The sequence below is a fragment of the Dromiciops gliroides genome, chromosome 6 (genome assembly GCF_019393635.1).
Source record: "Dromiciops gliroides isolate mDroGli1 chromosome 6, mDroGli1.pri, whole genome shotgun sequence".
Taxonomy (NCBI): domain Eukaryota; kingdom Metazoa; phylum Chordata; class Mammalia; order Microbiotheria; family Microbiotheriidae; genus Dromiciops; species Dromiciops gliroides.
The window spans coordinates 17,612,203-17,627,035 of NC_057866.1; the positions used below are offsets into that span (position 1 = coordinate 17,612,203).

At 40.5% G+C, this 14,833-nt stretch overlaps 1 protein-coding gene across 1 annotated transcript; it reads left to right on the forward strand.

The window, feature by feature from the left end:
- The first annotated feature begins 1,057 nt into the window (after window positions 1-1,057).
- Window positions 1,058-6,189, forward strand: LOC122731369 (bone marrow proteoglycan-like). Its single transcript, XM_043971422.1, has 6 exons — window positions 1,058-1,166; window positions 2,289-2,437; window positions 3,185-3,438; window positions 5,066-5,197; window positions 5,525-5,633; window positions 6,006-6,189. The coding sequence occupies exons 2-6, from the start codon at window positions 2,377-2,379 to the stop codon at window positions 6,062-6,064; spliced, it is 615 nt and encodes a 204-aa protein (XP_043827357.1). The 5' UTR covers window positions 1,058-1,166; window positions 2,289-2,376; the 3' UTR covers window positions 6,065-6,189.
- Window positions 6,190-14,833: the final 8,644 nt, after the last annotated feature.

Genomic DNA, 14,833 nt, shown 5'->3' on the forward strand with positions numbered 1-14,833 from the left:
TTTTTTTCATGCTTTAAAAAAAATCTATGGATTGGCATCACCACCATTCTCTTCCCATCATCCATATCTGATCCATTTTTTAAGGGTTAGCTCTAATCTTTTCTTTCCTGGATAAGCTTTCCTGACTTCCCCAGCTCAAATAAATCACTCCTTCTCTGAAGACTCACTCTACAATTAGGTTTATCACCACACTGATTTTTTCAGTATCTCATGTCTATTAGTCTGTGTTCCTTAACTGTATAATCAGCTCCTGAAGGCGAGGGATTGTGTAGCCATGTGTTACAGTGAGGGTGAGGGAAAACATGGACTTAAATCCCATCTATGCCCCTCCTGAGGCAGGCAGGTGGAGCACCAGGCCTGGGGTCAGGAAGACTCATCTTCCTGGGTTCAAATCTGGCCTCAGACACTTACTAGCTGTGTGACCCAGGGCAAGTCACTCAACTCTGTTTGCCTCAGTTTCTTCATCTGTCCAATGAGCTGTAGAAGGAAATGGCAAACCGTTCTAGTATCTCTGCCAAGAAAACCCCAAAGGGGGTCATGAAGAGTCAGACACAATTGAAAAATGACTAAACAACAACATTTGCCATTCCTTAGCTGCATAATCCTGGGAAAGTCATAGGATCATATATTTAGGGCTACAAAAGGGCTTTTGAGGCTAATCTAGCTCAACCTTATCACTTAACAGATGAAACTGGGGACCAGAGAGATTAAATGATTTGTCCAATGTCACACCAATAATACATGATAGGACTGGAATCCTAGCTCAGGTCCTTAGAGTCCAAATTTGGCCCTCTTTGTATCAAACTTGCTATCACTTTATCCCTTTGGGCCTCAATTTCCTCATAGGTAAAATGGGGATACTCATATAAGCATTACATACTTCAGAGAGTTGTTGTGAATACCAGGTGTACACATAGGGAAATTTCCAGAGCAATCTCTATCATTCTTGGAGTGGGCAAGTGGCAGGGGATCGGCTGGGTGATGGGCAGCCCTAGAGAAGGGATGTGAAAAGTCAATCATTATCAGTTCATCTCCCTCCCTTGAGTTGCAGCAATCTCTTCTTCATTGGCTGCTTCCTCCAATGTCCCTCTATAAGACCCCATCAAAAGCAAGCAGGCTCACAGAAATGATGAAGATCTGGTCTTCATCCCTGCTTTCCTGAAGAGGTGAGTTTCTCTTTGCTTGAGGCAAATGGAATCCAAAGGCTAGCACTGGATCTTCCTAAAAGCACTGCTTTCTTTAAGGAGCTGCTGAGCCTCTTAATATTCTTGGGGGGGGGGGGGGAAAGAAGTCCTAGTCACTGCTCTTTATTTATTTATTTATTTATCTATTCATTCATTCATTCATTCGTTTGTTTGTTTGTTTATTTATTTATTTTGGTGAGGCACTTGGGGTTAAGTGACTTGCCCAGGGTCACACAGCTAGTAAGTGTCAAGTGTCTGAGGCCAGATTTTAACTCAGGCCCTCCTGAATCCAGGGTGCTTTATCCACTGCACCACCTAGCTGCCCCAGTCACTGCTCTTTGACTTAATGAAGGAACACACTATAAAGTTTCTGATTCTTTGTCATTGTACCTTGGCTCATCATGGGGCTCCTTAAGCCCTTACAGGTGAAGTTTCTCTGTTTTTAGAGGCTGGAACCAAGGTGATAACAATAGCAAATATGGATATAGCATTTCATATGTGTTGTCTTGTGGCCACTGTACAAAACTAGATCATCCCAGTCTTACAGAAGAAGAGAATGAGGTTCAGAGGGGTCAAGTGAATTGCTCAAAGTCACACAACCAATAAGTGGCAAAGCCTGGCTCAATAAACACTCTTCTAATTTCAGCTACAGTGCCTTTCATTCCTCATCTATTTTCTTTTATTTTTTTTTTTCATGGCTCCATCTTGTCTGGAATTATAAACTACATGTGACCATTGGAGCTCCCCTCAGTCATGGAAATGGAAGCAGGTCAGGAGCATGTGGTTGGATACAGGTTGCCTTCCTGAGTTTTGAGAAGGAAACATGCCTTATAAGTTTTAAATCCCATGCTGAGCTACTTACTGAGTTACTAGGCTTGCCACCATCCTCTTTCCCTGTTTCCCTTCTTCTGTGACCTCCATTATTCCTCTCTCAACTTTACAGAGAAGACTGGAGCATTGTCCAGTATACATAACACTCAGAAAGTGTTCCTTCTACCCTTGGAGAACAGGAGCTGGATTGAGGGTTCTTTTCTTTCATCTTTATCTTTCACTTCTATGCCTTCTCCTTTCTCCTTTCCCTGTCCAATTTCTTCCCTTTTATAGGTCTTCCCTGCCTGTGGGTAGCTCACTGTGGACCTTTGCTTCTGGAAGAGAAACTTTAGGAGAAGCAACTCCTTTTCTACTGTTAGAGATGAAACTACCTCTCATCTTATCACTTCTCCTGTTGGGCACAGTTTCTTCTCTTCATCTGAGTAAGTATCTTCCTGCTCCCCCAAATCCCAGACCTCATCCTTTTCTCTTTGTCCCTCACTACTTTCTGTACCCTTTGTATCATAGCTGACCTGAATCAGATTTTCAGTCAGGCCAGATCTGATCAGATACCCCTAGACTTAGAATGTCAAAGCTGGGAGAAACCTTGCGACATAAAAGGCAGAGTATTACTGATGAGAAGGAACTTAGAAAATGGAAGGAATGTCAGAAGAGATGTTATATTTCAGATTGGCTGACCTTTTTCAGTTTACATATAAGGAAATGAAGGTCTAGAGAAGGAAAATGGCTTGCCCAGGATCAAACAATTATTCAATGACAGTTCTGGGACTTGGATCCAAGTCTTTGTATCTCTTAAGCCAGTATTCTCTCCACTGTACCAAACAGAGCTCAGCTTCTGGACCCTTACATTAAAGAATCCTGGGGTTCCCCTCTTAGGTGAGACTGTGCACTGAGGTGCTAAGATTTGGGAACTGTCCATGGTATTAAGGGAATCATGTTCTTCGAGAACTATGTAAGGCACTGAAGGGAAAGGACCTTTTATAAAACAATAATGTTGGATGTGAAAGGGATCTTTAGCATCATTGAGTCCACATCCATTATTTTATGGCTGAGGAACTGAGACCCAGAGGAGATGACTTGTATATGGTTACATAACAAATTGATGACTGACTCTAGAACCTTGGCCTTTCGCTTCTCAGTCCAGTACTCTTTCCATTTCTCATCCCCAGAAAATGAGGCTCTTGAGCTAGAGGCATCAGAGGGAGAAAAGGCCTTAGCTCAGGAGGTAGAGACTCCAGAGGAAGAGGATAACTTGACCACAGGGGATGAGGAAGAAGATGATGAAGGGACGGAGGTTGAAGTTGCTGAAGATGATAACCTTTGCCCAAAGGAAGAGGATGTAGTCCATATGCTGGGTAGCCCAGGATGTAAGACCTGCCGGTTCCTGATTGTTAGAAAGCCAAGGACATTCAGAAGAGCTCAGGTGGGTGAAAACAAGATGGGGACAAAACCCTTGGGAGTGGGAAAAGAAGGAAGATGTTCATTAATCTTTTGGGGGCATTCATTTTCCATGATGAAGTACAGAGGTAAAGCTAGAGGTTGGAAAAGGAGTGGTAAGGCAAGAGAAAAGGAAAAGGGACATATTGGACCAGAAATGTTCTTAGAATCATAATAACAGAAAATGCCAAAGCTGCAAGGGACTTTAAAGATTTTCTAGTCAACCCCCCTCAATTTGCAGACAAAAGCAACCAAGATCTAGAGAAGTCTTTATTTACCTAAGATAATACAGATAGTGTCAGATCTGTGTCTAAAAGCCAGGTTTCCAGACTTCCATCCCAGGCTCTCTGCACATTACCACTCAAAGATTTATTGCTGAAATAATAGCATTAAGTTTACCTTAATGGATCTGATCATTAGCAGAGTGGAAAGCGCCCTGGATTGAGGGCTACTCTAAGTTTGAGACCTATAGTTGTCATTTATTAGTTGTATGAGCTTAGACAAATCACTTTATTGCATCAAGTTAATTTCCTCTTTCCAAAAATGAGGACAACACTGTTTAAACCGTCCTTCTTCTCTCTCAGGGTTGTTATGAAGAAATGATAATGATGATGAGTTGTATGTATATAGTGCCTTAAAGGGTATAAAGTGCTTTACATAAATTATTTCACTTGAACCTTAAAATAATTTTGGGAGGTAGGTACTATGTGTATTAGTATACTCATTTTATGATAAAAAATTGAGACTTTCAGATGTTAGATGCTTTGCCTATAGCCACATAGATAGGAAATTATCTTTAATTTTTAATTAACATTTTTTCAATTAATAAATATTTTTCTCTCTCCTTTCTCCCTGAACCAGTGGAGAAAACCCAACAAAATCCTTCTAACAAAGATTCATAGTCAAGCAAAACAAATTCTCACATTGACAAGGTCCAAAAATATATATTTTATTCTATATATTTAGTCTGTTACCTCTCTGTCTGGAAGAGAAATGAAAATTAAAGCAACTCTGGCATTTTACCTCACCTTTCAGATTGGTGAAGTTAGAAAAAAAAGAAAAATGACAAATGTTGGAAGGGCTGTGAGGAAGCAGACACACTAATAAACTGTCAATTTAGCTATGAATTGATACAGGTTTCTTTTTTCTTTCTTTTTTTTTTTTTTTGGTGAGGCAATTGGGATTAAGTGACTTGCCCAAGGTCACACAGTTAGTATGTGTTAAGTGTCTGAGGCTGGATTTGAACTCAGTTCCTTTTGAATCCAGGGCCGGTGCTCTATTTACTGCGCCACCTAGCTGCCCCCAGGTTTCTTAAAAACAATTTAAAGAACAATTGGAATGTGAACTATTATTACCTCAGAATTTCTGAGAGTCTCATGTAATACTGTACTTAAAACATTTTGTAAACTGTAAGGCTTTACACATAGGTCATTTTTTTTCATTCTCTTCCTTCTCTTCTTTTCTTCCTTCTCTTCCTCCTCCTATTCCTTTTTTTTTTTTTTGGGTGTTCCTGAAACCTGCTATCCCCAAATTCATGGAGGCCTTGGAGTTTAGGAACAAGAAGGATTCCCCATTCATGCCTTTTTCCTTCTTTTTCTTTTCTATCTCTACAGAAGATCTGCAGACGTTGCTATCGGGGAAATCTGGTCTCTATCCACAGCTCCCACACCAACTCCCGCATCCAGTGTTCAGTTCGTGGAATTAACCAGGGCCAGATCTGGATTGGAGGCAGAATCAAGGGCAGGGTAAGAGAACAGAGAATAACTCTGGGCATGGACCTCTTTACCCTGGCTCTCTTTAAAGGGTCTCAGTTGACTACCTAGCCACAGCAGCACCCTTTATTCACCTGCCTTTGAGATAGCTCTAATGATGTTCCCTTGATGGGTGGTGGGCTTGGCCAAAGGAAGGATGCCTTTGGTTCCTAGTGGGTTTGGCTTGTCAATATTTGCCCTGTTAGATAGGTGCTTGTTTTGACCTGGTATCCATAATGCTTTGGTGTTCAGAAACTCAATGTGTGAAACTCAATTTCATGGTCTTTGCACCTGACCTGTCCTTTCGCATTTGATCTATAGCATCGGAAGAGATTTTGGTGGGTTGATGGGAGTAGCTGGACATTTTCTTACTGGGCAGCAGGCCAACCTGCACGTGGTGGGGGCTGTTGTGTAGCCTTATGTACTAGAGGTGAGTAGGAACAAGGCTACCTGGGGGATGGGGTAGAACAGGGGAAATGAGCAAAAGAGAAACCTCTCCTATCTAGTTCCTGTTTATACCACATTACATGACTCATACTCTGTTCCCCAGGGCAATTGGGTGGTGGAGGCAGGAAACCTTATGGGATGGGAAGCTAAGGAATATGGGAGGTAGCTCTAATGAGGGGTTTGTTTATTCAATGGAATCCCATGCCTAAGAGTCTCTCTGATAGAGAGGTCTACAGGCTTTCCTGGGGTCACTGTGAGGAAGAACGGAATGAGGGTGCTGTGCATGAATGAGCAATGGAGTTTCTTAGAGGACATAGATAGGAAGTAGAATGTGAAGAAGTAACTTTCTTAATAGGGGGCCACTGGCGTCGAGCCCCATGCAGACGTCGCCTGCCTTTTGCCTGCTCTTACTGAGCTGGTTCCACTGAAGAATTCAGTCAAGACCTATGCCATGATGCCACTGGAGAGCTTGATTTGAGGCTTGTCTTTTCCCCTTCCTTTTGTTTCCCTGAAATAAACCAGATTTCCTAAAGTTCAAATCATTGTTCTCTCTTCTTTGTCTTGTATGTGTCATTCTTCCCTTAGTCTTTATACACATTTTGAAAGAGCCCAGAGAGTTTTATTCTTAAGGATTAAAAAAGGAATGATAAAAAGGGGATAGGTAGTCCTGTTTTATAGGACCTAGAGCTGGAAGAAATCTTGGAAAATAGAAAGCAGAATGTCACAGTTGAAAAAGATTTTAGAACATATAATACTGAACCAATAGGGACCATGGAACATAAAATATAAGATGTTATAAATGAAAGGGAGATGCAACTGGGTAGCATAGTGGTTTAAAGAGTGCCAGACTTGGAAGTAAATTCAAATCCTGCCTCAGATACTAGTTATGTGACCCTAGGCAAGTCATTTAACCTCTCTTACCCTCAGTTTCCTCATATGTAAAATTTGAAAATAATCTACCTAATTCACAGGGTGTTTTAGATAATATAAATGAGACATTTTGTAACCTTAAAGCACTATATAAACATTAAGGGCTATCATTGTTATGTCAAAATTGAGGACCTTCAAGGCTTAGTGGCTGCCACAGGTTATAAGAATGTTGAGTATTACAGCAATTACTTTTTATACCTAGCTTAGATTCCAGGCTTTTTAGGTTTGAATGAAATAAAGATGATTCATTTGCATTTTATTTATAAATAAAAATATACTATTGTTCCAGTGGGGGAAAAAAAGAATGTTGAGTATTAGTGTCAAAATTAAAACATATAGAATAATACAATCCCCAAATGTCCTCAGAGTTGAGGGGACTGAAGAATAGACTAAACGTTACAAAGCTACCAAGATAAAAATTTGTAGAACCACAAAATTTTTGTATTTTACATCTAAGAAGTCTTTATTTTACTGAATCCATAAAGTCAAGAGTTCCTAACCTTCCTTAGTGACATAAACTCCTTTGATAGTGTGGCAAAGCTTATGGACCCTTCTCAGGATAATGATTTTTAAAGACACAATTGTAGGAAATACTGTATTTTAGTTAGAGGTTAGTGAAAATAAAGATGCGATTTGTCCTAAATTCACAGACATTCCCCACCCCCATGGAAGGGGGGAAGATACAGTCTTAGGTGATCTTCACAACAACCCTATGAGGTGGGTGCTATTATTATCCCCATTTTATAGATGAGAAGACTGAGACTGAGAGATTTCCTTGTTGTAGTTCAACCCATATCTGATGAAGAATCAATTATATGAAATCATTGACAAGTGGTCACCTAGCTTCTGCCTGAAAACCTTTAATAAGTGGGAAGCCACCCTCTTTCAGGTTTTCACATTAATTTGTAGACAGATCTAATTGTTAGGAAGGTTCTCCAAATATTTACATTAAATTACTTTCTCTACAACTTTCACTTTTTACTCCTGATTCTTCCCTCTGAGGCTAACCAAAGGAATCATAGAATCCCCTTGGTATAGAAAAGATTTATTCATTTCAGGGCAATGATGGTTAAGTGACTTGCCCAGGGTCACACAGCTAGTAAGTGTTAAGCGTCTGAGGCCGGATTTGAACCTGGGTACTCCTGACTCCAGGGCCTGTGCTCTATCCACTGCACCACCTAGCCGCCCCTTTTTTGTTTGTTTCTTTGTTTTTAATTTTATTTTTTTTCAACTTCCTCATCTTTAAATGAGGAACCTAAGGTCTAGGGAATTCAAGAGACTTTCCCCAGGTCAAAAGAGTAATAAAGATCAAGTGGAAGGATTTGAACCCAGGCCTACTGTCTCCAGAGCCAGTTCTTTTCATTGTATTACACTGCCTTACCAGACAGGTGTTCAACTTTTTCATCATCATCCATTATTATGGCCCAATCAACCATAAGCAGCAATCCTAGCCCTTTCTCCCACCATTTCTTTTCTTTTTTCAGGCAATTGAGGTTAAGTGACTTGCCCAGGGTCACACAGCTAGTAAATGTCAAGTGTCCGAGTCCGGATTTGAACTCAGGTCCTCCTGAATCCAGGGCTGGTGCTTTATCTACTACACCACCTAGCTGCCCCCATCTCCCACCATTTCTCTTCAATATGGCTAAAGACCAAAACAAAACAAATCTTTTTGTTGACAGTCTTCCTTGTCAGGATCAACTTATTCAATAGTTTGGGGCTTCTGACACTAGTTTTAAGAACAATGACACTACCTTGTAGCTTTTCATCTTGTATACCTATACTTGCTTTCACCTTTCTTAAAATCTAAGTTTATGAGATGAAATGCAATCCTTGTTCAGCCACATTGGTTTCTTTGAGTAGCTTCTACTTTATTCCATGATGTGAATTTTTTGTTTTTGTTTTTAGAATTTTATTCTTGAGAGTTTCCCATCTTTCTCGTGGAAGTTTTGGGCCACTGGATTCTACTTATCTTTTTCCGGACTCTTTGGAGCCTGATCTTCATATCCCCATAGCAAATGCTTTATCCATATTGTCTCACTTCCAACACCAGAATTTTGTGTTTCATCTTCCCTCAACATCAGATGAGTTTACGATCTCCAGCATAGTGGTGGACATAGAGATTTCCAAGATCTTTGGTTTCCCATGTGCAAAGGAGACAGATGAATCCTATACATACCTTCTTTAAGACTTTGTGTTTTATCTGACTCATCTTCCATCACCACTGGGCAGCAGGTGGTGATGGGAGTGGAGGATGAAAGATTCTGCCTCTTGCCAGCTATGTAACTGGAAAAAATCACTTAATCTCTCGATCTCAGTTTCTTCATCTTTAAAATGGAGCTAGTAATATTATCATACCCACTTCACAAGTTTTTTGGGAGGAAAGTACTTTTGAAATCTTAAAAGGCTATAGAAATATCGGGAACATGATAGTTACTCCGCAGACCCCTGGGGTACTGGAATCTAGGCAATTCTACTGGTCTGGGATGAAATGAAACTGCTTTTCTCTTTAATCAGCTTCAATTTGGTTGTGTTAAGGAAAACAAATGGAGTGAAAAAGAAGAAAAAAATGAGAAGGTAAATTCTGCAGAAAGCTTAAGTGAGGATAGTTGTAAAGGGCATAAAGCTGTTTGGTCTTTTCCAATCTAATCTTATTTGAGTTATTGAGATCAGATAGCCTTCTTTAAAGGTCCCCTCTCTCAGGGGTAGCCAGGTGGCACAGCGGGTAAAGGGCCTGAGTTCAAATCCGACCTCAAAACACTTGACACTTACTAGCTGTGTGACTCTGGGCAAGTCACTTAACCCTCATTGCCCCGAAAAAAAAGGTCCCCTCTCTCCCCAGTGAGGCTAATTAGAGATGAGTTCTTTTAGGATAGAGGAGACACTGGATGTTTTTGTGAAAAGAACATGGATTTGGCCATGATTAGAAACAAACTCTAGGAGGGGGTGAGGAAAAAAGGGTGGAGGAAGAAATTTATATGATAAATTCATTGTATATTTAGAAGGAATAGCAAATTGTACATAGTAGATTTACAGTCTCACAGGCAATCATATTTTTATTATTCTATGTTATAGAAATGCTTGTTTTATTCCATATATTTAAAAAATTTAAAAGAAAAGACATGGATTTGGAGTCAGGAGATTTGGGGTTTTGTTCTGTCTCTTGACACTGAGCTTCTTGACACGTCAGTTCTCTGTGCCTCAGTTTCACCATCTAATACCATAGGATTATAAGGATTAATCAAGATAATGTGGGTAAAGCACTTTTGCAAACTAGGAAGTGCTATAAAAATATGTGTTGTAAGAATTATTAATAATATTAAATGAGAACAGTGAGGATACTGTAAACCTTCTATCTAAAGCAGTATTTATAGATAATGTGGCAGTTCTCCAGATTGGCCAAGGCCAGGAAGAATACAGATCAATTACACATATCCAGAGTCACTTCCAGGAATAGGGCAGTGAGAGTACCATTGCACTCTGTCTTAATCAGACCACATCTTGCATATTGTTTTCACTTCTGGGCACCATGTTTTATAAAGGACAGTGGTAAACTGGGCAGCTTCCAGAGGAGACATCTAGGATGGTGTCCATGAATTCATGTGATATGAGGGTTGATTGAAGAAACTGAGGATGCTTATCCTGGAGAAGTCTCAGAGATTTGATAGATTTCCTCAAGTATTTGGAGCCCTGTTATGTGGAGCCTCGTTCTATTTTGGCTTCAGGGGGCTGAACTAAGAGCAATGTTGGAAGTTACAAAGTGGAAAGTTTAGGCTTGATGTTGGGGAAACTGTCCTAATGACTAGAGTTTTCCTTATGTGAAATGTTACATGGGTATTTAGTAGCAGAGTCAGGATTAAAACATACAGAATGACAGAATCTCTGAATATCCTCAAAACTGAGAGATCAGAACAATAGACTAATGTCAAAGAGCTGCTTGGGAAATAGTGAGTTCCCCCTTTCCCACCCTGGCCAACAGATGCCTTTATGCAGAATATGGCTAACCACTTGTTGGCTATGTTGTAATAGGATTTCTTTGGGGGTGAGCATTGGATTAGAAGACCATGGAGGTCCCCTCCAAATCTTACATTCCATGATCCCTTAAAAATCAGTTTAGTGAGCAGGGCATTTACCTAAGTAGAGAATCAGGAAGCTCTAGGATTGTTTCCTCATCTGTCAAACAGGAAGAAGACTATATAGTCTAGACTGATCTAGAGCTTTGCATCTAAGAACAGTCCCACAAATACTGAAGCTGAAGTTTAAATACGTTGGTCATATAATGAGAGGACAAGACTCATTGGAAAAGACCCTGATATTGGGAAAGATTGAAGGCAAAAAGAGAAGAGGATGAACATGGGCTTGGTCAGACTTTGAGAGATAGTGGAGGACAGAGGGGGCTGGCGTGCTATGGTCCATGGGGTCTCGAAGCATGAGACACAACTGAATGACTGCACAAATAGCCAGTAAGGAGGATGTACGTGAATACTTTAATGTTTGGCAGATGAGTCAAAAGCTTTTCAATAGTGGAGAAGTATATTATAATGCTGGTACTGAAGAATAAATACACACATATACATATCTTTTTTTTTTTTAATGAGGCAATTGGGGTTAAGTGACTTGCCCAGGGTCACACAGCTAGTAAGTGTTAAGTGTCTGAGGCCAGTTTTGAACTCAGGTACTCCTGACTCCAGGGCCGGTGCTCTATCCACTGTGCTATCTAGCTGCCCCCACACATATACATATACATATACACATACATATACCTATACACAAATATGTGTATACATATATACACATCCCTATATATGCATGTGTATATATACATGTATAAGCATATATGAATAGTCCTAGCTTTAGAATCAGAGGATAGCGATTCATATCATGACTTTGCTACATGCATGATTTGGAGGCATCAAATTTCCCCCCGAGCCTAAGTAGCCACAGAATTATAGAAATTCAGAGTTAGAAGAGACCTTCATGACCATTTAGTTCAATCCAAACTTCAACAGGGGAATCCTCATTATAACATAGCCAAAAAGTGGTCATTCAGCTTGTGCTTGAAGACTTCCAACCCCATTACCTCTGAAACAGATTATTCTACTTTTGTTGGGGAGTCTCCCTTTAAATCCCCTAATATACATTTGCCTCTCTGCCACTTCCACCCACTGATCCTGGTTCTGCCCTGCTAAAACAGAGGTATGTCTAACCCCTTTTCATCATGAAAGCTCTCCAAATATTTGAACATGGTGATCATTCCTTCCTGACTATTCTGTTCTCCAAGAGTTCTATCCCAGGTTCTTCTCAGATCTTCATATGAACTAGAGACCCTTCACTCTCCTGGTGGTGCTGAGAGAGAAGGAAAAGAAATGCTACCTCAGGAAAAGAACTTCTGGTGAGATCATGACAACAGTGTTCCTTTCTGTAATGTTGTCCAATGTACAAAGTACTTTCCTTGAAGTAACCCTATGAGGCAGGGGGCAGATCTAGTTTTCTCTCCTCTTTCACTGATGCTCCACCTGGAGGACATTCCTTTGTGACCAATATGATTGTGAAGAAAAGATCCATATCAGACAGTTGTTTGTTGGTAATGGAGGTGAGTGTGGGAAAGTTTGCTTTCCTCATCAGTCAACAAGCATTTATTAAGGGTCAACTATGTGCAAGGAACTATGTTAAGCACTAAGGATATAAATAAAGGCAAAAACCACAGTCTCCACCCTCAAAGAATTCACAGTCTCATTGGGGAAATAACATGCAATTAACTATGTATTTACAAGATATCTAGAGACTAAATGGAAGGGATTCTCAGAGGGAAGGTACTGGAAGGAGGGGAGGGTGGTTGCTGAGGAAGGTAGGATTTGAGCTGAGTCTTGAAGGAAGCCAGGGAAACCAGGAATCAGAAGTGAGGAAGAACAACATTGCCAATATGGTGGATGGAGAATGGAGTGTTGCATTTGAGGGATAATCCAGAAGGCCAGTATCACTGGATCATAGAGTATGTGGATGGGAATGAAGGACAAGAAGACTGAAAAAGTAGGAAGGAGCCAGATTGTGATGGGCTGCACTGCTCAGTCCCATGAAACTCACAGAGCTCAGGGTTGGGGGTCGGGGAAAGTGAGAAGTTCTGACCCACAATCCCCAACCTCTCCTGGGTTGCTTGCAAATGGAGAAATAAGTAGCTTAGCAGTTGGCTCAGGACATCCCTGGAGAGTGATTTCACAGGGCAACTGCCTCAGCCACTATCTCTCTTGGGCCCCAGTAACGGACCAGGTTACCACTGAAGGCTTATCTTTGAGTTTGGGGTTGTTGGCCAAGCCTGGTGACCCAACATCTAGGCTTCCTAAGTTTACAGCTTAAACTTTCCAAACTTCAAACAAGCTCCCTATTACCTTCGAGGTAGAACTGTCCTTGGTACCTCAGGGACTCCAGGCAGGGATTCCCAGTCAATATCCCATATGTTTTTCCCTTAGGATTAAGTTAATCTTTATTTTTTTTATTTTAATTTTTTATTCTGAACTTAAGAAATAAAACAAGCATTTACATAACATAGTAAAATTTTTTAAAAGATGATTGCACAGGAAACTGCAAATCTATCATGTACAACTTGCTATTTATTTAAAATATATAGTAAAGTTATCATGGAACTTTCTTCCCCATTCCCCCCCCCCCCACCGAAATGGCTTCTATTAGAAACAAATATATATTTGTAAAACTATTCTATACACATTTCTATTTGCCAATTATTTCTCTGTCTGCAGATAGTGTTTTTCTTCATAGGTCCTTTGTAGTTATAGTAATGGAACACTTCTGCATTATAAGAAATGATGAGTTGGATGATCTTAGAAAAATATGGATAGACTTGTGCAAAATGAATATAACTAAGAGAATGTTATATACAGTAACAGCACTTTTTTTTTTTTTGCAGGCGATGAGGCTTAAGTAACTTGCCCAAGGTCACACAGCTAGTAAGTGTCAAGTGTCTGAGGCCAAATTTGAAATCAGGTCCTCCTGAATCCAGGGCCGGTGCTTTATCCACTGCGCCACTTAGCTGCCCCTGAACTCAGGTCTTCTTGAATCCAGGGCTGGTGTTTTATTCACTGTGCCACCTCACTGGCCCCCCCTATAATACCAATTCTTTTGGAATTCCTTTGTTGGTTTCTCATTCATGTCCTACCCCTAGGCATAAGGGCTTGGTTTGGGGCCCTTTCTTCTTTTCTCTCCCCACTTTTATTTTGGTAAATTCATGAGTTCCCATGCATTCACCTATCATGACCTCCAAATCTACATATTTGGTCTTCATCTATCTGCTAATTTCTAGTCCCCATGTCCACTTGTCTTTTCAACATAATACCCACTTGAATCTTCATCATATACATCCCAAATTCAATATGTCCAAACAGAACTCACATGCCCCACCCTTGCATCAACCCCAGTCTCCTAATTTCCCCATTTCTGTTGAGGTAATTAACATTCTTCTAGTCACCCAAGTTCCTAACAAACAGAACTCTTTATAGATTGAATCACTTGCCAAGTCTTATCCACTCTGTCTTCTCAAGATCTCTTGTATCTTCCTCCTCTCTTCACAATCAACATAATCCAGACCTTTCTCAGCTACTTCCTGAATTATGAAAATAGCCTCTTGATTGGCCTCCCTGCCTCCAGTATCTCCTCTCTCCAATCTATCCCCAAAGCATGCATAAAAAAGATTCCTAGAACACAATTCTGACCATTTCTTCCCCTTGTCCAATAAATTTCCATGGCTCTCCATTGCCTTTAGGATGAAGTATAATCTCTTCTGCTTGCCATTTATAATTCTTCACAGTAGTTTTCTTCCATCTGTCTTTCCAAGCTGCTTGCACATTATTCTCCCTCACACCCTCTACACTCTTGCCAGACTGGCCTGCTGGCTGTTCCCTGAATGCGACATCCATTCCCTTTTTTCTTTTCATTCCCTACTCTATTCCAGGCTCCTGTAGACTGTCCGCTCTCTATGAAGTGCTCTCCCTCCTCACCTCTAGCTCTTGGAAACATCAGCTCCCTTCAAAGCTTGGTTCAAGTGTTATATATTTCAAGGGGCCTTGACTGAATTCTCCAACTATTGATTCCTGCCCCTGCCAACATCACTTTACATTTATTTGTTGTATTCTCCCAAGCTCATTGAGGGCAGAAACTGTTTTATTGTTATCTTTGTGTCTCTAAAAACACACAGTATCTGGCATATAGTAGGTGCTTAATAATTGTTTCTGGATCGATTATTCC